This window comes from Sesamum indicum, linkage group LG8, assembly GCF_026168435.1.
Source record: "Sesamum indicum cultivar Baizhima isolate 11 linkage group LG8, ASM2616843v1, whole genome shotgun sequence".
Lineage (NCBI taxonomy): Eukaryota > Viridiplantae > Streptophyta > Magnoliopsida > Lamiales > Pedaliaceae > Sesamum > Sesamum indicum.
The window spans coordinates 29,015,481-29,037,837 of NC_142664.1; the positions used below are offsets into that span (position 1 = coordinate 29,015,481).

Here is a 22,357-nt window from a genome sequence, read left to right on the forward strand (position 1 = left end):
CGGGTTCGAGTTGAGATGGGCCTGATTATGTATGACTAGATTGTGAGAGGGAAAGGTAGGAATCACGTTAACGTCTCGATAAACTAATCAACGTATTATTTTAATATATACATCAAGATAATTAAAAATGATAAATAAATTATAATAACTCATATAAAATGAGACAAATTCAATTAAAAACCTTAAATTTATTTATGGGACATCGATCGGTCTCGATCAGTACGAACTAAGACATGATGGGTATGATAAAGAAAAAAGAAAGAAATGGTGGTACTAGTTCGAAATTTCTTGAAATGGGCTTCCATTGCTATAATTAGAAGAAGTAAGCAGACGGCATCCGCTTGAGAATTTCAGGTGCATTGTAGATATGTTCCACCAAAAATGGAAACAAATCAAAACAAAATAAAGCAATTTTCCAATATAAGCACAAGAAATCTTACCTAAGAGATCGCCAAAATCGAATAAAATTTCTGGCCACAATTCGGATATCTGATTGCAAACGAATATCAACTTTTCTTTAAAAAGAAGGGATGCCTACCCCACCCCCACCCCCCTCCCCCCTCTTTTTTAAAAAAATTATTATTATTAAATATGAGAAATATGTCTATTCATCAGGTTAATTAACATGGTCAAAAGTAAAAAATCGTGACAGATACTAATTAATTATGATTGCATAACGGCTATTAATCTTTGTTTCCACAAACGACGCTAAAGCTTTGAGGTTCCATGATTTTAGAGGTTATGGGTTTGAACCCCGTTAGGTGTGTGGAATGTTATCTATTATATAGTAGAAGTTGTTGTCTACTGTAATAGTAGGTGTTATTGAGCAGGATATGATTACTGTAATAGTTTTTGTTAGATATTGATGTCGACAAGAATGATTGTACTTGTAATCGATTTATTTGCATTAATGAAAGTTCCATTGCTATTAATTCATAATTATTAAGCTACATATACATATATAGTTAATATTTGTAAATTGAAATTAGGTTGGAAATTATATGTAGTATATATTCTTGACAGTTGCAACTCCAAACAACCTGAAAGAATATCACATACACAAATGTAACCAACCTTCCTGCACCTACACTAATTCTAACATCTTTGTCTCTATGCTGTTTTAATAGAAACCATCAATTACATCAATATATATATATATATATATATGTAATAGATATGAAATAATCTATAGTACATATATAATAATTTTGTTACAAACAAAGATAATCTGAAAACTGCTACGGCCTCATTTGGTTGGGGTGATAAGAGTTGATGTTATTTGTGTGAAAATTATAATTTTAGTCATGATTGTGGCAATTGATAATTTAGTTACGTAACTTTATAAGTTTGGCAATTCAATCATTTTTTTAGCCAATTTGACTGAATTTTGCGTGTGACTTACATATGATCTAATTAAATTACGACTTTAGTTATGTAAAAATCAATTTATGCAGGATCAAAATGTCAACTTTCCTAAGTTACAAGACTAAAAATGTCAATGTCGCTGACTAAAATTATAATTTAATTGGGCCATGTGGAAATCACATGCAATTTTTGTAAAAATGATGAAAATTGCCAAAAACTTAAAGTTACATGGCTAAATTGTAAAAATCAATTAGTGCATGACAAAAAATGTCACCCCCACAAGTTACAGGATTAAAATTACATTTTTCTTTGTTATTTTTACTGCCACTAGAAAAAAAAAATTTACTACTAGCTACAATAATAATAGCTATGGCTAAAAACCATGATAAATGACTATTACTAATTACGATTAAACAAAACTGATGCAAAAAACTAGCTTTTCTACCGGCCGTTGTCAAAACATTTGTCTTGACTTAATTTTAACCCGAAAACTATAGCAAACAGGGCGATTGGTGCTCATAAAAGCGGTGATTCAATCTATCCCGTTGTGTGTCATGAGCTGTTGCCGAGTATCGGACGTTCTACTTAAGGAGATAGAATGCATGGCTGCGAATATTTTCAGGGAATTTCATGAAAAATCCACTGGAACAAATTATGCAAAGCAAAGTTGGATGCAGAGCCTTGAGGCTTGGAGAATTGATCATTTTGTGAAGCTGATGCTGCTCTCATCTTGAATATTCCAATTCAAGGGGTAGTCATGTAGAGGATGTTCTAGTATGAGAGTATAATACCAATGGCAAATTTTCAGTTAAAAGTGCATATGACCTTGCGTTGCCGCAACCCACTCATTCTGGTACATTTACTCAAGGAATGTGGTCACTGTTGGCATGTAGACAAGGATGTCCTGCATATGTTACTATCTTGTTCTTTAGCTTGACAAGTTTGGGCACTCTACAACGTTAACCTGCCGACAGGTCAATCTATCAAGGAATGGCTGTTGGCTGTACGCAGAGAGCTGGATCGTTCTTCCTTGGATTTTTTCTTAGTTATTTGTTGGTTCATTTGGTTTAGCATGGGAGGGAAATGAATTGATGTCGGGAGAAGTAATGCAGCAGGCAAGGAGGTATAGTGTATGATTTCATGAACCAAACACGACCTACGTAAACAGTCACACAACCACGTATGTAGAACTTGATCCCACAACTTTTTGTCTAGTAAAAAGTCTGTTCTTTTGTTGAAAGTGATGAAGTTCAATATATATATATATATATATATATATATATTTCTTGTTGAATATATGTATAATTATAATGAAATATATAAATCTTATTTTTTATATATTTTGAAGTTGTAAACGTGTCATGGAATAAGATTAGTTAACTATTCAATTACAATGACACAAACGTGAAAATGACTAGCATGATTTTAATTCCATGTATATTATGGGGGTAATATGTACAAACATACGTATAAATGTACTATCATTATACATTAATACACTTGTTGTTCGTATGACATAGTGATTTTAATTGAATGAGCTAGCAATACAAATTTGTATCGACAATCCACATGTATTTAAATTTGGGTAATTATATATACATACATATATATATATATGATACAAAAATAAATAAAATTCAAAACAAAAATAAATATTATAATTCGCTCGATATATAAGAGCACAAAGCCCTTAGACAATCAAATTGAAAACAATTTTCTCATAGTAAATGCGAAAAAATCCGTATATAATGTTGAATATTGATGAAAAGTTGATTTGAAATTTTAAAACAATGGTTTACAATCTTTTTCAATTAAAATACAAATATATAACCCAGAAAAAATCTCGATAAAAGATTCTCTGCAGTAATACGCCACATATACATATTATAATACATTACACTCATATACATAAATACTACATTGACATTATCACAACCCACAAAAACAAATTAAAAAAAAAAACATTTAAAGTACATAATTGTGTCCTTAATTAACAAGGAATATTCTCCTCAGAGTTCACACATGATGATGACTGCACCCCCTCGCTGGTTAGGGTTTGTTGCTACCTAATTTCAGAAAGATTTGTACTATTCATATTTACCAAAACTGTCATAATTAAATAATTTATATTGTATTAAATCAAATTATGACAGGGCGCAGTACACCCAAGATTGGTGGAAATACTGAGCCCACTGCTCTACCTGTCAATCATCCAAACGTTAGACAGCAACATCAAATTTCTAAATCATTTCTACAGCTTTTCACAAACCCCATCCCACCAATCACTACACATTTTTTGGGGTGTACGAGGAACCCCTCACCTCAACTTTCTCGACTACAAAAAATTCAAAACTACTCTCCTTTCTGGGCCGATACGTATGTCTGTACTCGTAAGATCTTATGTAACGGGACATGTGTCCTTGTCCTGAAGCGAGTAACGACTTTAAATCAAACTCTCGAGCGTGAGGTAGCGAATTTCGACTAAAAGCAACCACCAAAACCATTTTCGGTTTTTGCTATATATGGAGGTGGGAGCTCCATGTTTTGTGAAAAGAGAGGTGTTTTTGCTTTAGCCCTTGTTGATAGTCGTCTACTTTCCATATAGAGGTAATTAGAGCAACTGTATCGCTGTCCCTCTCTTGCATTATTAGACCTTAACTTAGTCAAACTCACAGCAGCAAGCCCTATTTGAGGTTTCTTGTCCCTGTTTTCTCTTTAGAAGATTGCTAAGAATTAAATGTTGTCTTCGATTTTAATCGAATCATCGCCATCATTGTCCGAGCTCTGATTATTTTGGTTGGTTTTCATCGGATTGTTATTGATAATTACCTGGTTTGTTTTGACCTAGCTAGCTAGCTGCAGGAGGGATTTGGAGAAACCCTAGAACTTTGTTGGAGGGTGGAGATCTAATAGAATGGGGAGGGGGAAGATTGTGATCCGTAGGATCGACAATTCGACGAGCAGGCAAGTGACTTTCTCAAAGAGGAGGAATGGACTGTTGAAGAAGGCTAAGGAATTGTCAATCCTCTGTGATGCTGAAGTGGGATTGATCATCTTCTCCAGCACTGGGAAGCTCTATGATTTTGCTAGCACCAGGTAATTATTATATATTTTTAAATAATCTTTTATTTTAATTTCTCAACTAGTTTTTTTAGGGATATTATTATACGTAAGTTTTAATTTTTCAAATACTTGTGGATTAATTATGTCTTGCTCTTTCTTCATTTTCTTTTGTGTTTGTGTTGATTTTGGGGGTATTTCGAAAAATTATTTAAGACGGAAACGTTTTTCGTGTACCTAAATTCAACCCTATCCCGATCCTACATGTGGGTTAATACACGCTCGCGCGTGTCTGTGTATCTCGCATGCGTGTTTAGTCATGATTATGTGTGTGTCGATGTGTATATCTTGATCTTGAATCTGCGTTTATGCACGCGCGCGCGTATCTTATGCGTATGGGTGATGGAATTAAGTTCTGCTAGTGAAAATTAAGTAGGTGTTCGTATATATGATTTTTTTTTTTAAACAAAGAAGACTTGTAATTTGCTTGAATGCTTGCATTTTATGATGATAATAAATGAAAATAATAGCAAATAGAGTCAAATATTATTGATTAACACAGCTCAGATCTGCAATTTGCAAGAAAATCCTCAAGTAAATTGGACCTAATTTAATTAAAATTAGTGTCTCTTGTCATAAATTCATATTTCAGTTTGCTATTGATCTAAGAATCAATTTTAAGTTACTTGATTTTGGAAATTATGGATATCATGTTTCTGCATAGATTAGAGGGTTTTTTTTTGCTAAGCTTATTTTAAAAGGTTTAAATACATTTTTTGTACCGTAAATTAGGTTATTTGGTGTTTTCATCCTTTGACCTTCTAAAATAGTAATTTAGTCCTGCATCTTTTTAATTTTTGCAATTTCAATCCTTTATTTTACTGGAATTCACCCTTCTCACTAGAAAAAATGCATGTGAATCTCATGCGAACTCTTAAAATTGATGATATTGTTCTTATTGGATAATTTAATTTTTCAATATTTTTATCCTTTAGGATAGCATTTTAGTTCTTATCTTTTTACAGTTCCAGTGTTTTTTCGCCAGAGAGTTCACCCTTTTTACCAGTGGAAGTGAATTTCAGCGAAAAGAATAGTTGAAATCGCAAAAATTAAAAAGATAAAAAACCAAAATATGCTACTCTAAAAAGTTAAGGAACAAAAACGCCAAATGACTTACCTTAGGGGATCAAAAATGTATTTAACCCTAATTAAAATATCTTATATGTTCACAAGATGTTTTTGAATTTTGTAAAATATCAGGTCTTATTTTTAAAAATAAGCTCTTGAAATATTTGGATATACTATATAAGATTGTGTAGCGCAATTACATCAATTCTGTAACTAATATGATCAACATCGAACGAGATTGTTAAGATTCTAAAAATAAGTTAAATCAACGTTAACATTTTCCTTTTCAAAAAATAATTTATGAGCTCATACATTCCTATTTTCTTTTTTCTTTTACCTTATAAGCTCATGATTCTGTAGCTAAATTATAAAATTCTATCAAACACTTTTCAATATTTTATAAACTTCCAGAATCTTATAAGATGTTTCAAAAACTTACATATAAACTCCATGAAACACCCTCTGAGTCACCAGGTCATTTTCGGAATGAATCATGCATGCATTTAATCTAAATATCTTCACTACGAGCATCAGATCAAGATCATGATCTTGTTGATGCTGTAGAGAACATATGTAGAACAATTATATATGTGTAGATGTATGTATATATATATATATATATAATGTAAAATGTACGTATATAAAGAGAAAATCTCTTTTTTTTTCCCATGTGCACCATATATATATACATATATATAGGGTTAAATGCAATTTAACCCCTGTAAAAAAAGAATTAGCAAATTATCCCCCTATATTTCAAAAACTAAAGCAAATTATCCCTCTACATGTGAGTTAGAGAGGGAAATAATTTGCTTCTTTTTTCAAAACACGAGATAATGAATGTTTCATATTCATGCATGCATATGAATAGCTACTTCCATGGGGTTGCAGTGGTCACAAGAGAGAGAGAGAGAGAGAGAGAGAGGGAGTTGTTGGGCCGTTAGATATTAATATAGAGAAAAATGTAATCAATCTCTCTATAAATGAATCAATTAAAAAGAAGAATAATACTTTTATGTATTTTTTAAAATAAAGTAATTTATCCTCTTAAACAAGGATATGTATTGCTCTATTAATGTGAAAAATTATTTGCTTATGTACAATATCACAAGTAGGTAACTCGTTAATTATATACACCTAATTTTACATAAGCTTCAGATAAGCCAAGAAAAAACAGGTGATTAAGAGGAGAAGCTCCTGATTATATATTCTTGTAATATACTTTGTACATATAAAACATTCCTTCTTGTGTGTAACGAGGGCTGAGATACACTAATTATTATAGATCTACGTTCAATTGAACCCAAATAAAGAATTTGATACATACTTAGATGGAATCAAAAACTTCAAATTGTATACTGTTCGACTTTGAAGTAGAAGAGGTGAGTTGATGTCCCCAAATGCCAAAATTGAGGTGAGTTCGATGCTTACTAAAATTGAACCGATTGGTGAAGTGTCACATTCGATATGACATTTTAACTTATCCAAATTTAATTTGATTCCATTTTTACCGAATGAACACTCTTAAGAGGGGTGCACTCGGGGGAATGGACCATACTATGCCGGGTGCCGGAAAAGTTTGGGCCATCGCGGGGGTGTTTCAGGGAGTTGGCATCGCGGGTGGTTGCGATGGCTGATTGTGAGAGTCTATACATACAACACTGCCATCACCACATTCCCAAGAGATTTAACACCAAACATTACATCCCATTACCAAATGATCACTGTATGCATGAGTTGTTGTTGCATACCCCTCACTTCTGCAAAATTTGGTATATGTCATTCCTCTAACTGACAACAAATGTACCATCCACAAGATCACCTTTGGATAACAGTGACATCATACAAGTATGTCAGCATGTTCATATCATCCACAAGACCATCATCTAACTGCAGCATTCGATACACAAGCATGTTCAAATCACCCCACATCAGCATAACATAAAAGTGACATCATACAAGTATGTCAGTCTCGAAACATATTAACGAAATTACTAGAGCTACCATTTATACAATGCAACGATATCCTAGGATTACATCAAAATACATAATCTTCCTACTTCACTTTATATACCATGTTATTACATGTTGGCATGATCTGATATAATACAGCTTTAGCTGTTCAAAAATAATGCAGCCATGTAAAAGCTGTATCTGCAATGAGAGTTCTGCATCTGTTTAGGCACAGTGATGGATAATTGTTACTCTTCCCCCTTTTCTTCAGCATGAAATCTGTGATTGATCGATACAACAAACTGAAAGAGGAGCATTACCATCTGCTGCACCCTACTTCAGAGATCAAGGTACTTCAAATCAATTACTATCTACTACTCGTACCTAATTTATTTTTATTAAATTTCAGCTGATTAACAATGCAAATGCTTCATTTCTGAAATGTGAAACACGTCACAGCAGCCTCAATGGATATTATGTCAATATATCTCAAGCCGTCAATCTTTTCTATAGTTTCTGCATCCCTTGATAGAGAACACAACTACAGAAATTATAGGGCATTATTCAAAATATCTATGCATATTCTTCTCGTCTCTCCCAAGTTTGCTAAGATTTGAATGATAAATATGACTTATTTTTACTGTTCCATTATTCCTACTTGACCAGTCAGTACACCTAAGATATTCACAAGAAATCATAACAATCAGAAATGGTGTCCTCTGATTATTATGTCCAGAAAAAAAGAGTTAGATCGAGTACAAGCAGAGCATTTCTTCAGAAACTGTCGAAAGATACCTCTGATAAGGACTCCATAAATATTCTGGAGTCTTGCTCAAGCAGTTTCTTGGAAACTTGGGCCCTGAACCTAAAGGGTCAAATAAGTTGATCTCCTTTAGCTGATCTCCTTTAGCTGATCTCCTCAAATATCATATATTTCTGAATTAGGCATCATAAGATCAAAAGTGATCAATACTTACAATACAATCAAAGAATTTGAATTTCTTGCTTGTTGAAACAAGAGCTATTTGGCTTTGCCAGGCAAATTGTGCTCTTGAATTCACATATTGCAGAAAGACCAACACTTTATGAACAACACCAAATGTGCATTATAAAAAGCTAGTTGCCTGGCTTTCCAGGGAAATGGCAGCAACTTACTCTGTTAAATAGACTTGAATTTGTATATTTCTGACAGAGTAGTCCACCATGAATATCATGATAATAGTTACTGTACAAAAAGACTTTCCTGGTTCATGGGGTTTTCATCCCATAGAAACAATCACCTTAAAACAGTTGAGCACCCAAGACTTGGATTCTGAGCAATCGATCTCCAAACATTTAGCAAAGCTACAATAAAGATAAGTAACAATGTAGACAAAACTCTACCAAAATACAATTTGCTTCTCCATGGTTCTTTAGGTAAAGGAACTATACCATTCCCCACGATTAAAACTAATGCTCAAAGGAATATATGTTGGAATTTCACATAGAAACTCATGTGAGTTTCGAGAAACAGGCAGTTGTAACTTCAAAAATACAAAGGTACGTTGACCACGATTAAACCGCAGTAATGCCCTGCCAAGTTTCAATTAGACAATTGAGTATAGTTTTTAACTTTATTAGTTCATGCTCGAAATTTACTCCAGCCGCATACTTTTTCAGCACATGAAGAAGATGACCATAAGATTTGACAAAATTGGCAAGGGGCAATCTCCATATAGCAGCACAGGACAGCAGCAGTCCTATGCAAAATGTGCAATGAAGAATTTATGATACAGTATTGCACAAGAACTACTTTAAGTGAAGGTGGGCATGAAGATGTGAAATTTTCGGACAATATTTTGCACTATTTGCATCAGGCAAAGCTAACGCCTCCTATTGCCTTTTGCAGAAGAATGGCCGTAATCCAAAACATAAGAGCATTATTCGAAGCTTCTGCTGGAACTGCAAATTTCACATAATTCCGTTAAAAGATAGTTCGTTTCTCTTACCAGTAATAGGACTTGAACATCATAAGTTGAACAGTGCAAACATACCCACAAGTGAAGGAGGAATACCTAGCATCTCCAACCACAATAGAACACGAAGACCTCTACAAAAGGTACGGGAAGAAGCTCATCATGTTCCATTTTACACGAGCATAACTCCAGAAGCTCATCATGTTGTCTTCTTCCGAGTCCAAGCAAAACTTAGGTAAGAGGATCACAGCTCGAAGAGAGCATAGAAAAGTGCAACTCAGTGGAGAAAATTGGCTATATTTCAGGCTGATAAGTGGATAGAGCAAAATGGTTGAGTCATGATAAATCGGCCAAAATCGGACATGTTCCAAAGATTAAAAAAGAGACTCAATAAGCAGATAATGGAAAAGGACATGTTCCCTTGACGCACTAGGGAATTGATTTCAACTCACAAGAAGAATTTTCAACTTCTTAAAATGATTATTTCATAAGAAAAGAGTATCATACTCACACATCTGAAAGATAATTAAGATAATAAGGGCTTTGCCGCCATTACGAAAAGTGAGACACAAAAGGGAAGAAAAGATGACCATAGCAACCCAATCACAACAAAGACAAAGATCTCAGATGAGGTTATCAAGATAACCAAAAACAAAAGAATGGAGACTATCTATTCATCAATTTAATGTTTTCAGAACAAGCGTCAATTTTTTTGTGGTGGACTTCCCGGTCCCTTCCTCCAGTACCATGAGATAAAGAGACGGTCAAATGGAGAAAACAAAGTTACCATTTTTCGAAGACATAATAATTCAATTTTTGCTTAACATACTTACCTCCTATAATGTGTTTTCCAGACATAACTTACACAGAAGTCTATGCCAGATATTAGATAAAACATGGTTGTATAATCTGTTATACAAGAATAATTGACATAGTTGATGGAAACTTAGGGTAAAAATTGAGCATCAATTGCAAAGAACTCAAACGACATGAACTAGCTTCCACTTTTCAGCAGGGTATCAGGAAGATTAATCGCAAAACTTACTCAATGCAGTCATTCCCCAGGACATCTAACCCTTACACACCATGTATGATTGAGCACCATAAATTGTTCGTAGAAGTGAAGTTCTTTTCAGTGATTTAGAATCAGTGTAAAGTTAGGTCCTCTTACATGTCTAGAATAAGGTTTTGTGATCAGAACAACGAACAGATGGAGTTGAGGATCTGAAAGCAAAAACCATAATATAACATGGAATTATCTTGAGATTTATCATCTCTGGGACTTGTATATCTCATCAATTTACTATGAAGGTCATATACATGCACAATGAATTAGTGATGCAGCGACTATATACCACAGGCTCTAAATCTATTAGATCTGTAATGCTATGTTAAACAATAGATCCAATAAGGAGAAAATTTTATTAGAGGCTCGCTGAATTGGAAGGAAATAAGTATATCACAATTGTTGCTTAATCTACTTATGTTGTTCCCTCCCGCAGAACTTGGATTCAACCAATGTGGAGGTATAGAAAATGAAGAAACTAGTAAGCATGCACTTGTGTATTACAATCCAAAATAAACTTGAAATTCTTCCCAAACCCAAGAAATAGTATCAGAAAGTTCAAAAGAATCCACAGTACTCTTCAACTCCTCCATGTTTGAGGATTGGAACGGACATGCAGTTGAGTATGCCATGCCATGCAAGTGTAAGGAACAGGATCAAACTCAAGGCTTAGCCACCATCGCTGAGAACTAACCAGGCGAAAACCAACTCATAAATAGGAGTAAGTCAAGGCTTTAATCCTCCCACAATCAGTGCAGGATCGAGCTTTACGAACTCCACTAAAGAAGTACATTATGTTCCATCCCATCTAATCCAGGTTCATTGACCTGTCCCACAACTCCAGGATCACCTACATGGACAGCACCTCAAAGGTGCTTTTGTGTAATATACAATCCGAAATAAACATGGAACTTATTCCAAAACCAGAAATCAGAAAGTTCAAAGGAATCCAGAATAGCGTTTCAGGATAGGAATGGGCATGCAGTTAAGAGTATGTGATACAAGTGTCCTTAGCAGGATCAAACTCTTGGCTTAGCTAACATCATTCAATACTAACCAGGTGTTCTAAAATGCCAAAACCTGTGTTTGAGGGTAGGAACTGACATGCAGTCGAAAGTACGTGATGCAAGTGTAAGGAAGCCAACATCATAGGAAACTAACCAGGTGACATCAGATGCCCAAACCAATTGATAACTAGGAGCAACCCAAGGCTATAATCTTCCTACCATCAATGCAGGGTTGCGCATTACAAGTTCCATAACGAAATATATGACATCTCCGTCTAATCCATGTTCATCGACCTGGACTTGTACCCAAATGGACACCACCTTGAAGGTTGACCAATAGGCTCAAATGCATGTGAACGAGTCGGAGAGACTCACAACCCTACAACTAATGCAAGTCCCACAATATCTTCTTACAATTGATTCAGCAACAGGTTTACAAATTTACTGTTGAAAAATACAACTTATTCAGAATTGAAGCAAAGAATGAATCTAAAGATTGACAACCTCAATGGTCCGATGTTGTGGCAACTTCATCCATTCAATCAAATACTTGATTAAGAGGCAGAAAGTAAGATAGAGGAGCAATAATCATACAGAGGACTTGCAAGTGTGCCCATAAAAATTTGATTCTTCCAGCTTATATCAACAGACAGAGCCTTGAGCATTGAGCAAATATGCTTATTCTCTAAATAATTATGAAAGATATTATTCTAAACAACATGAAGTGAACGATATTTGGTCCCTGTTCAAGGTATACGAATAGTTGCACAGATCAACACTTATAACTTATAAGTAGCATTTTATCCCTATGCTCTACCAATTCAGTGATGAAAGCTCAGGCATCTTCAAAGTGAAGAAAGAGATAGTAGAGGAATCTTACGTCACTTCACGTATCAATTACAGTTGAGATCTGGTGCCTAGACAAGCATTTTGTCAGAGAATTGGTTCTGCCTTCAGCGGGTCAGACACTAAAATCATGCTGTCCACCATCCTGGTCAACAAAGTGATGGGAAAGTAACCTAAGAGTCCAAAAAAACATATGCTTGCTATATGCAAGAATTGCTTGTTAATATATTGAATGTCTAAAACCTCAGTGAAACTACCATTAATTATCTAAAGTCATACATCAGAAAGTGAAACTTGTGGTGCTAAAGTGACCAGCAGTAGATGATCAGTTGCAATACTAAAAGCTCAAGCAGCATCTTATAAGTATGATCCATTCTGTATGTTTAAGTACATTAAGTACATCAGTCTGAGAGTCCCATGGGAACTTTTGAGCGCCATCAAAGAGGAGATTAATAGTTAAAAGAACATGTAAGCGTCAAGAGTATAGAACAGAACTTAAAAAATAGCTACAATCGACCCGAAAAATTATTGTTTCCAGCTTTCTGGTATCATGCAGCTTCAACGAACTCAAATTCGTGAATTTTTTACTTTTGAGACAAAAGGATTTTTATGAGGTGAGGAACAAGAAACTTGTTCTCATGAACAATTGGCGACCAAAAACTAGAAATTAAAATTTAACATTAAAAGGTACTGAGACAAGAAATTGAAGTGTTGACAGTAGAAGGTACTAAAAGGATAGAGTAACATCACGCACTGAAAGCATCAAAATGGGGACAGGGAATAGTCACCAGATAAAAGCAGCCATACTGCCATATCGTTTAATTATTAACAGCTCACAGAAGCATGCTGCAACTCAGAACAGAAGTTTTACCACAGTTTATAAGTGAGGACGCTAAATTTGCCTGCTGAAAATACTAATGGTTTCCTTTCAACCGCTGTTGATGTCTGTGTATAGCCATCCATCTTGAGAAATTCCTTATTATTCATGTTTTAGAAGGAAAACATATAAAGGTCCAGTTATAAAGGAAAATCTTCATTGGCAATCAAGCAATAAGAGGGCATGATGTTAAGAAGAACAAATTTGACCAAAATGGATGAGGGTAGCATGGAACACCAGAAACCCCAAGAACAATGAAGACCTTTATACTCCGACAGGCTGCCCTACAGACTACAGAGTGCGTCAAAATTATTGAGCCTCAAAACAGCCAGGCAACCTGGTCCCCAATTAGTTTAACTAAAGTCTCAAGCAGACTAGGATGCACATTATTGATTCATCAAAAGCATTCAGGGAAGCCCTTATGAAATCAGTACCAATGTTGGCCTTCCATATTCGCAATAAGTGCATTCCAGATACCTGGATCCCACTAAAACTTGAACAGACAAAGTTTAGGGAAATCCAACACAATGCAACGTAAAACATCCAGGATCTTGCTGTCCATCTATCTTTGTCTTCAGAAAAGTCCAGTTCTTGCAATGAATTTCGACATTTCAAAAGGAGATCTTCTCCCCATGTATTAGAACTCTACTGCAATAAGCTGTGTACAAATACCCTCAAGAATAACTCACAAGATCCTTTTTACTCAATTCTGCAGGGTTTTATTGGATATGTTGGAGCTTATCTCTTCCAGATGTCCCTTCTTCAAATCAGTTGAGTTAACATTCACAAAATTGGTTCTCTATGTAGGTCTTGCAATCAATTATTCCTGTCAGACATCCAGATCATAATTCATGACCCTGAATTCGCTATTATGATTCCATTAATAAAATTGAAATTGTTACTTGCTTCAGATTTCAGTTTTGTATAAATGAAAAAGAAAAGAAATGAAAGCATAAAGGAATAAGCTGATCTTGTGAAGATGTTTGCCCCTACAGTTGACCATAATACCCCTCAGATGTTGTTTATACTTTAAAACAGAATTAGCTTGTAGACAGTAATTCTTAGCTCATCATAGCAGGTGGGAGAAGATATATGGATAGATTCACTTACCTAAACATGCCTAGTTAGGTCCAGGATACAGAAACGGATTAGCAAGGTAATAGCTTCCAGTTCCTACAGGAAAAAGGAAACAAAGAGTTGCATAAGGATTGCTGTTAAACCACTAATTAACTTCACACTTTTCTAGCTTTACACCTTCAATAGACGAGAGTAATAACACCTGATCCAAAGAAAATTTGCACAAGCATCATCTATCATTTTTCTACAACCAATATATAACTCATGAAAATGGCTTTGAATTCTTAATACTTGTTTGATTATAGATCTACACTATATGGCAAAATATAAACGACATGAGAAATTTAGTATGCTAATTGTGCATTTCTTATTCCGTGCTAGTTTTGGCAAAGGGAAGCAGCAAGCTTGAGGCAACAGCTTCAGTACTTGCAAGAAAGCCACAGGTAAGTTCATTTACAAATTATATATAGCCACTGCATTATTAGTTCCTCTATATTAAATTTCACGGCATCAAGGATGAGTAATCAAAAGTAGATGATAGAAATAAAAGTGTAAGCTACCCCATTGGTAACAACCTGCAAATTGCTGGGGAAAAAAAATCAACTGTTGGGATTTCAACACCCTTCTGATCAGGCCCATGCAGCTTACTTGGTGGAAATGGTGTTAGTCTTTCTAAATTCACTAGGCACACCTCTCTAAATAGCGCCACCTCACTGTAAACAAAAGAGATGTGATTCAGACCAAGAAACTAAACATCTTCAGGCCAAATTGCAGAAAAGACAAACATGTGGTAATCAAGGGTAATAATCCAGCAACAGCTAGGCGGAAATGTGGGTTCTTTTGAGATGATGTTGACCTCTAACACCTCTTCAATAACGTAGCTCAGGACCTTGACTGGGGGGCAATAGATGAAAGAAACAAGCACAAGACACCATTATAAAACAATAAAAATGCTTAGAATCGAGAGCATGTCATGCTGGCGAAAACTTAATGTACAACAGTTAATTGATAGTTCTCGAGACTACAGAATTTTTTGGTTTCTAATTCCAAGGCATAGCTTCATCATACTTCTGGGTGAAGAAAATTGATCCTGGAAAATCCTAAATAAACTGAAGGTGTGGGTAATAAGATTTAGCCAACAGGATTTTATATAAGTCATACAAAAAGTGGCAGCGTTCTACTAGTAAATCTGCTAAAGAAGAAACAGGAGAAGAAACTGTAAACATACACATGCCTTTTTCTGATACCTGCAGGCAGCTTTTGGGAGAAGAACTTTCTGGATTGAGCATCAAAGACCTCCAAAATCTGGAAAATCAGCTGGAAATGAGTCTGAAAGGCGTGCGTATGAAAAAGGTTAATATATGTGATGTCTAACATGACAACCAGTTATTCATATCTACAGTTTTCCAGCAACTAATACAAAAAGGTTCTGACTATATTTTTTCCCGGACAGGAACAAGCTCTGACTGAAGAAATCAAAGAATTAAACCTCAAGGTCTTCGCCAGGAGAAGTTATACATTTTAATATTTGTGTAATGTTCTTGTTAGCCAAAGGTATAACTCTACAATCTTGTTACAGGGAAGCCTCATTCATCAAGAAAACATAGAACTACACAAGAAGATAAACCTTGTTCGTCAAGAGAATGCAGAATTGCATAAAAAGGTATTGGCAGATTTTATCACAACCGAAATAAAAGTTTGCGGTATCAGTATAAAATTAGGCCAAATAGGTCAAATAATTCCCACTGGTTAATACAATTGTGATCCAGGTTTATGGCCCAGGGGGCATAAGTGAAGAGAACAGGGTGGGTCACATTACTCATGGCATCAACAAGGAATATGATTTACATGCACCTATAAACCTTGAGCTCAGCCAGCCACAAAATGAGAAAAGTGACACGCCAGATCTGATGAAGCTGGGGTAATCCTATTTTAAGATGACCATATTTGATAGATCAATTCAAATATGTGAGCTTTTCTCTCTGATCAGTTCAAACATCATAATTGACTCTTGAAACAGGCTTCAACTGCATTGAGAGCTGCTGGCAGCCAGAAAATATGTTCACCTGTTCTGCATCAGCTGAGCCCAAAGCTCAAACCACCAGGTTTCAACTGACCAGAAATGTTATGGTAGAGTGACAGGATGAATGTGCATACAGCATCACCGCCATCAGATTTCTGTTCGATGAAATCATATGGAAAAGATTGAGAAGTTTATTTGAACAAAAATCCATGGGGAACTGTGTAAAGTTGTTAATAAATGCTGAAGGGAGAAACAGTGAATGCACAAGGATCAATTTAGCTAGCTCTTCTGACAATTTGTGATTGTAAACTCGGTTATCTGCATAAACTTGGACGATTGAAGTACTACTGACTGCTCAAAAGAATGCTGAAAGTTGACGAGTCGTATTAAACTGCACAATCTCTCCCTATTCAGTTAATGAAAACATAAAAAATGGAAAACTGACATCCTTGTGAATATGAACACCAAACCTGAAGTACTGATTCTGCAGCAAAATAGTTTAACTGCGCAAATTTTTTTTAACATAATTGTCAACTTAAGAATTATTCACTAGTAACAAAATCGTCCTATATCATGAACTTAATCGCATGTCTGCTAAGAGACTATGCATAATTGAAATAAGCTAGTTAGCCAGCAGGAAATACCTTGACTATAAAAAATTATGTGGAATCCGACCAGGTAAAGAGCCCCTCAGTGATGGGCTCCTAAAATGATAACACACTAATTTGTAACAATGAACTCCATGTAGAATACCACCACAATTTCACCTATCTAAAAATACGTGAATAGTCAATTCATCAAGGAAAAGGGGGCATTAGCCTCCAAAAAAGAGTAAACCATTTAAATAAATGCTCCCATATTGTAATGAAGAAAAAATTATTAGTGATTTTTTAAGAGCACAAGATAGTATCTGTTGAAACTTGTTCCAAGGTTAATAAATTGCAGGAGATTAGAGAACAGATAAAGAACGTTCCAATGTGCCAGATATTGTGAATCATGTGTGACATAATACATAAAGTTGCAGGGGACACTTCTGAGACAAGAGGTGTACCGAATAGAAGGATTCTTCCAAACTGTATAGGTAGTCCATGATGATTCTCCTGTCCTCGTGTCTAAAAACAGAAATGAATTCAAGGAGGGGCTATAAACTCATGACTTCACATGCCAGCCACATTTTTCATTGGGGCTGTAAACGCAATAAACCATGATGTTAGAACTGAACTCCATTCAGCACGTTTTCCCACTCTTTACCATATAGATAATGTCTTGCTTATGTTGTCTCTCAACAATCTCTAGTCAAAAGCAGTTAAACGAATAAATAGGATACCCGAACAAAAAGAATTAGTTTCTCAAATCACATGTCTCATTTAATACTTGAACAAACACAAAAACTACTACAGGTATCAGTCAGAAGATTATGGTGAGCAGCAAATAACATCCCTTTGAGACAAAATACAGTCAGGCTGTTGATCCATTCAGTTTATGCATATGGCATATACTCTTGTGAGTTCTTCCCCAGGGCTCTCAAAGCATCAGTTGATGCTCCACATATAAACTCAGATATAACTACACACACTAAAATTGTACTAGTTGTAACATCAGGGTGTGCCGGTGCCCCAAATATTCCCCCTTAAGGAATCACCACCATGAAATCCTTTGATTTGACCACTTCACTAGACATGGTTTGGATAGCCGTATTCCTACTTTATAATGACACATTGTGAACCCAAGACTAAAACAATGTAACAAGGTCTGGTTATTGTGATCTATTAAGGCAACATGTCCTCTCATAATCCAACTTGGAGAAAAACCTGAGACCTAGCCATCATGCTTCGATGAGTTCAATGCATTCATATGCAGGCATACCAAGGTCCGACTTCTCAATTTATACTCATGGGTTTATCACACCAACTTGCAAGCTCTGCCTACTACTATTCTTGTGAATAGGCATAACAATAATGCAACTTTATATGGTATTGTGATACTTATTTTAAACATTACGACATCAGAAACTATATGTATAAGCTAGTAATAGAGTTACAGACCAAAGGAAAATATTCAACATAGCAACTCGAGAACAAGTTCAAATGCACGTGCTTGTGATAATTGATCCAATTTCTGGGTCTAGAAAATCATATAAACTTGATAGAGCCGCATATTAATAAATATTGAAAAGAAAACAAGACGGAGAATCTGAGAGTGCATATGGAATGCACATGTAAAGAGAGCGGTGGTGTATGAGAAAACAATATAAGAGAACAAAAAAATCAACTTCATGGCTTATAGGAATGTGAACAACGAGATTAGCAACTTAACCAATCATCTTACTCATTGCTACGACTAGAAACAACTTCGATCAATGTAGCCTGACTTATGAAAATATCTTCCTAACAATTCAACATCTAGCAGATATCTGCAAATTCCACCTCAGATGAGATTCATAACACATGGGAAGCAACTGTTGCATCAATAGGATGTCAAAATTCATGCCAGAATGGTAGTCTGCTTTAAGGTTAGTACTTAAATAATAATACAAATGGCAGGCCATTTGAAAATGAAAGATGTAAGCAAATCAGGGTAGAAGTTTGTGCGCCAGTATGTTTTAGCTGCATCAATGATTATCAGACAAAATGAAAATAATGAGAGAACAATATGAACGGACAAAATAATGCCCAACGACGAAGATTAGATTCATAATTGACTGACATTAGCGAAATTGTGATAATAAATTTATAATACAAACTTTTAATTAAGCATGATGCATATAATACCAAGAGGTCCAAATAGAAATCGAGATTTATGATTCTTCCCAGGATATCATAAAATGGTTTCACGAAGGTTAATTCCCTTTTCATTCTCAACCGATAAATTATCACAAAGGCAGCACTTAGAACCCTGAAAGAATGTCCAAAAATTATATAACCATTGAGAAAATATAGTAGAAAATGAACAATATAAAGATTCTATTACAAATACAAGAAAAAGAAAACTCCTTTCTCCAAGAACTAGCACAAAAAATGAAATTGTAATGCATGTACATGAAGTAGAAACCTGAGTATCACTCTTCAAGTTCTCCCATCAGATCAATATTATTAAATTCCAGAAACAGCCCAACAGTTAAGAACATGAACATCAAACAATAAAAATGATCAGCTCCCCAATGGAGATAACAGGAAACTAAACACAGCCCCCTTTACCTTGGAAAGAAGAGAAACCTTAAAAAGAAGTGGGGGAAATACAGATTACCAACTTCTTCTCGATTCTTGAACCCATACATAAGAAAAAAAAAAGTGAAGTGTTATATGACCTATGATTCATACAATTTTTAATGATGAAATGCAACTTCTGAAGAAAATAAGATGTGCAAGAATCTTGAAGAACATTAATCCCTTCATATCCTCAAACAGACTGGGAATTTGGGATCAAGAGGAATCAGATTAAACCTAAGGCAAATTTGAATAATTAGGAATTACACCCCGGTTTCATGACAAAATCCAAGCACCATGTTGTACCTTTTTCCAAGACAAGTTCAAAGCATGAGACTTTAATGCACGCACGTAAAATACAAACCACCTTACTACACTCTACTTCTGCAAAAAGATCACGATAATAGTAAAATAATAGCAGGCCACTTGAACATGAAAGATGTTGGGAAAATAAGGGTAGAAGTATGTGCGCGAGTATGTTTTCAGTTGCATCAATGATTATCCCGACACTGAAAATAATCAGAGAGCGATATGAATGGACAAAATAATGCCCAACCATGAAGATTAGATTCATAATTGACTGACAGATGCACAATTGTGATAACAAATTTATAATGCAAACTTTTAATTTAAGCATGATGCAAATAATATCAACAGTTCCAAATAAAACTCGAGATTTTGTGATTGTTCCCCGGTTTCTAGAGCGAAAATGATTTTATGGTTTAAAGAATGTTAATTCCCTTTTTATCCTCAACTGATAAGGTATCAATGAGGCAGCAATTAGAACCCTGAAAGCATGTCCAAAAATTATACAACCATTGAGAAAATATAGTAGAAAATTAGCAGTATAAAGATTCTATTAGAAAATACAAGATTATTTTTTTCCCGTTCTCCTAGAACTAGAACAAAACATGAAATTGTAATGCATGTATGTGAAATAGAAACCTGAGTATCACTACTTCAAGTTCTCCCAACAGATCAATATTTATTGAATTCCATAAATCAACCTCGCAGTTAAGACCATCAAACAATAAAACTGATCAGCTTCAAGTGGAAATATCAGGAAAACAAAACATAGCAGCCTTAGCATTGGATAGAATAAAAACCTAAAAAGAAGAGGGGGGGAGAAAAGGATTGCCTAACTTCTTCTAGATTCTTGAACCCATACATAAAGGGACACGAGTGTGGAGAGTGTAATACAACCTATGATGCGTACAATTTTCAATGATGAGTTGCAACTTCTGGAGAAAAAAGAGGTTCAAGAATCTAGAAGAACGTTAATCCCTTCACATCCTCAAACAGTCTGGGATGAAGAGGAAGCAGATTAAAACCAGAAGGCAAATTTGAATAATTATGAGAATTATACCCCAGGTCATGAGACCAGACCCAAGAAACATGTTCCCTTTTCCGAGACAAGTTAAAAGCATGAGATTTTAATGCACGCACGTAAAATATAAACCAGCTTATTACTCTCTCAACTTCTGCAAAAAGATCGAGATAATAATAAATCAAACGGGAGAAAAAGGAGAAGAAAACATATCAGGAAAACAACGTTGTAAGCCCCAGAATTGAGGCCATCAAACCAACGGAAAAAGAAACGGGACAACGATAATCATATCCCCACTGAAAAAGTACAAGAAAACAAAATAATCAACCTTGAAGTTGGAATCAAGAAAAACCTAGAAAAGAAAAAAACAATAATAACCCGTTTCTCCGATATTCTTCAACCAGTAGGAAGATATAAAATCACTACCTCACATATAAACCAGATTACCACTGTCTCTACTCTGCCAAAAGATCGGAACGAATACAAAACCAAAGGGGAAACAAAAAAGAAAAAGAAAACATCTCAAGAAAAAAAGCAGTTGAGGCCATCAAGACAACGAGAAAAAGAAAAAGAGACGACGATAATCACGTCCCTAATAGAAAAAAAGGTTGAAGAAAACAATAAACATCGGCCTTGGAGTTGTAATCAAGAAAAAAACCTAGAAAAGGAAGAACCACGAATAGCCTACTTCTTCGAAATTCTTCAACCCCATATGGCGCGCGAGTAAACATATGTTTCTCACTCAACGATGCATAGTCGAACGATTTCCGATGCGCAATTGCACCTCTCCAATGAAGAAAAAGGAGGATGAAGAACAATGCAAAGCAATAGTTTACATATATTCTTCGTACAACGGACACACCGACTAATTGCTGGACGCTGGCGAGAAAGATGCAGAGAGAGAAGAAAATATCTGGAGCATGAATGGCGTACGAGATTTATTTATTACTTTAGGAGAAAGATCGAGCAGGGATCCAGTGCATCCGGTGTTTCCAACATTCGTGCGACTGACTGACTTTAGGGTTTTTTATTACTTTGATTAATTATTATTGATTTAAATTGATTTAGAGCAAATTTTAATTCACCAGGTCAAAACTGCTTGATTTACTCATAGCAACCGAAATAATAATATTAAAATATCCAATGATTGGGAATTTTTTTTTTTATATTTGATATAATTATACGTAAATTTATATGCTTTGATAAATTATATTTAGTATTTCGAACTTCTATACCTATATAACAAATACATATATTCATTTGTCAAAATTCAAATAACTTACATATATAATTGAATAAAAATTTATATTTATTCTCAATTGACTTATTATTGACTCGTATAAAGTAAAAATTTTTGTACCGTGTTGATTTTTACTCTCGTTGATTTTTTAAAAAATTTGAAAAATATAAAAAAGAGTGGGTAAAATAAATAATTTTCAGACGGTATTAGTTTATAAAAATATTTCA

At 34.9% G+C, this 22,357-nt stretch overlaps 1 protein-coding gene and 1 long non-coding RNA gene across 42 annotated transcripts; one reads left to right on the forward strand and one right to left on the reverse strand.

Annotated features, from left to right (window-relative positions):
- The first annotated feature begins 3,662 nt into the window (after window positions 1-3,662).
- Window positions 3,663-16,729, forward strand: LOC105169300 (MADS-box transcription factor 23). Of its 5 annotated transcripts, none has more exons than XM_011089672.3 (9): window positions 3,663-3,972; window positions 4,214-4,461; window positions 7,778-7,856; window positions 14,716-14,777; window positions 15,588-15,687; window positions 15,788-15,829; window positions 15,914-15,997; window positions 16,104-16,255; window positions 16,355-16,729. In XM_011089672.3, the coding sequence occupies exons 2-9, from the start codon at window positions 4,280-4,282 to the stop codon at window positions 16,368-16,370; spliced, it is 717 nt and encodes a 238-aa protein (XP_011087974.2). In that variant the 5' UTR covers window positions 3,663-3,972; window positions 4,214-4,279; the 3' UTR covers window positions 16,371-16,729. The 5 variants fall into 5 exon arrangements, with proteins under 5 accessions (XP_011087974.2, XP_020551898.1, XP_088740063.1 ...); XM_020696239.2 differs by having other exon boundaries at window positions 4,218-4,461; XM_020696238.2 differs by having other exon boundaries at window positions 3,972-4,058.
- On the reverse strand, window positions 7,467-21,813 carry LOC105169298 (uncharacterized). 37 transcript variants are annotated; one of them, XR_016066834.1, is made up of 9 exons: window positions 17,409-21,812; window positions 16,401-16,512; window positions 16,189-16,261; window positions 15,582-15,639; window positions 14,910-15,047; window positions 14,368-14,430; window positions 13,947-14,083; window positions 8,302-12,525; window positions 7,467-7,842 (listed from the first exon to the last, which is right to left on the reverse strand). It is a non-coding gene; the product is annotated as an uncharacterized LOC105169298 (long non-coding RNA). The 37 variants fall into 37 exon arrangements; XR_016066836.1 differs by having other exon boundaries at window positions 15,569-15,639; XR_016066826.1 differs by having other exon boundaries at window positions 15,582-15,663.
- Window positions 21,814-22,357: the final 544 nt, after the last annotated feature.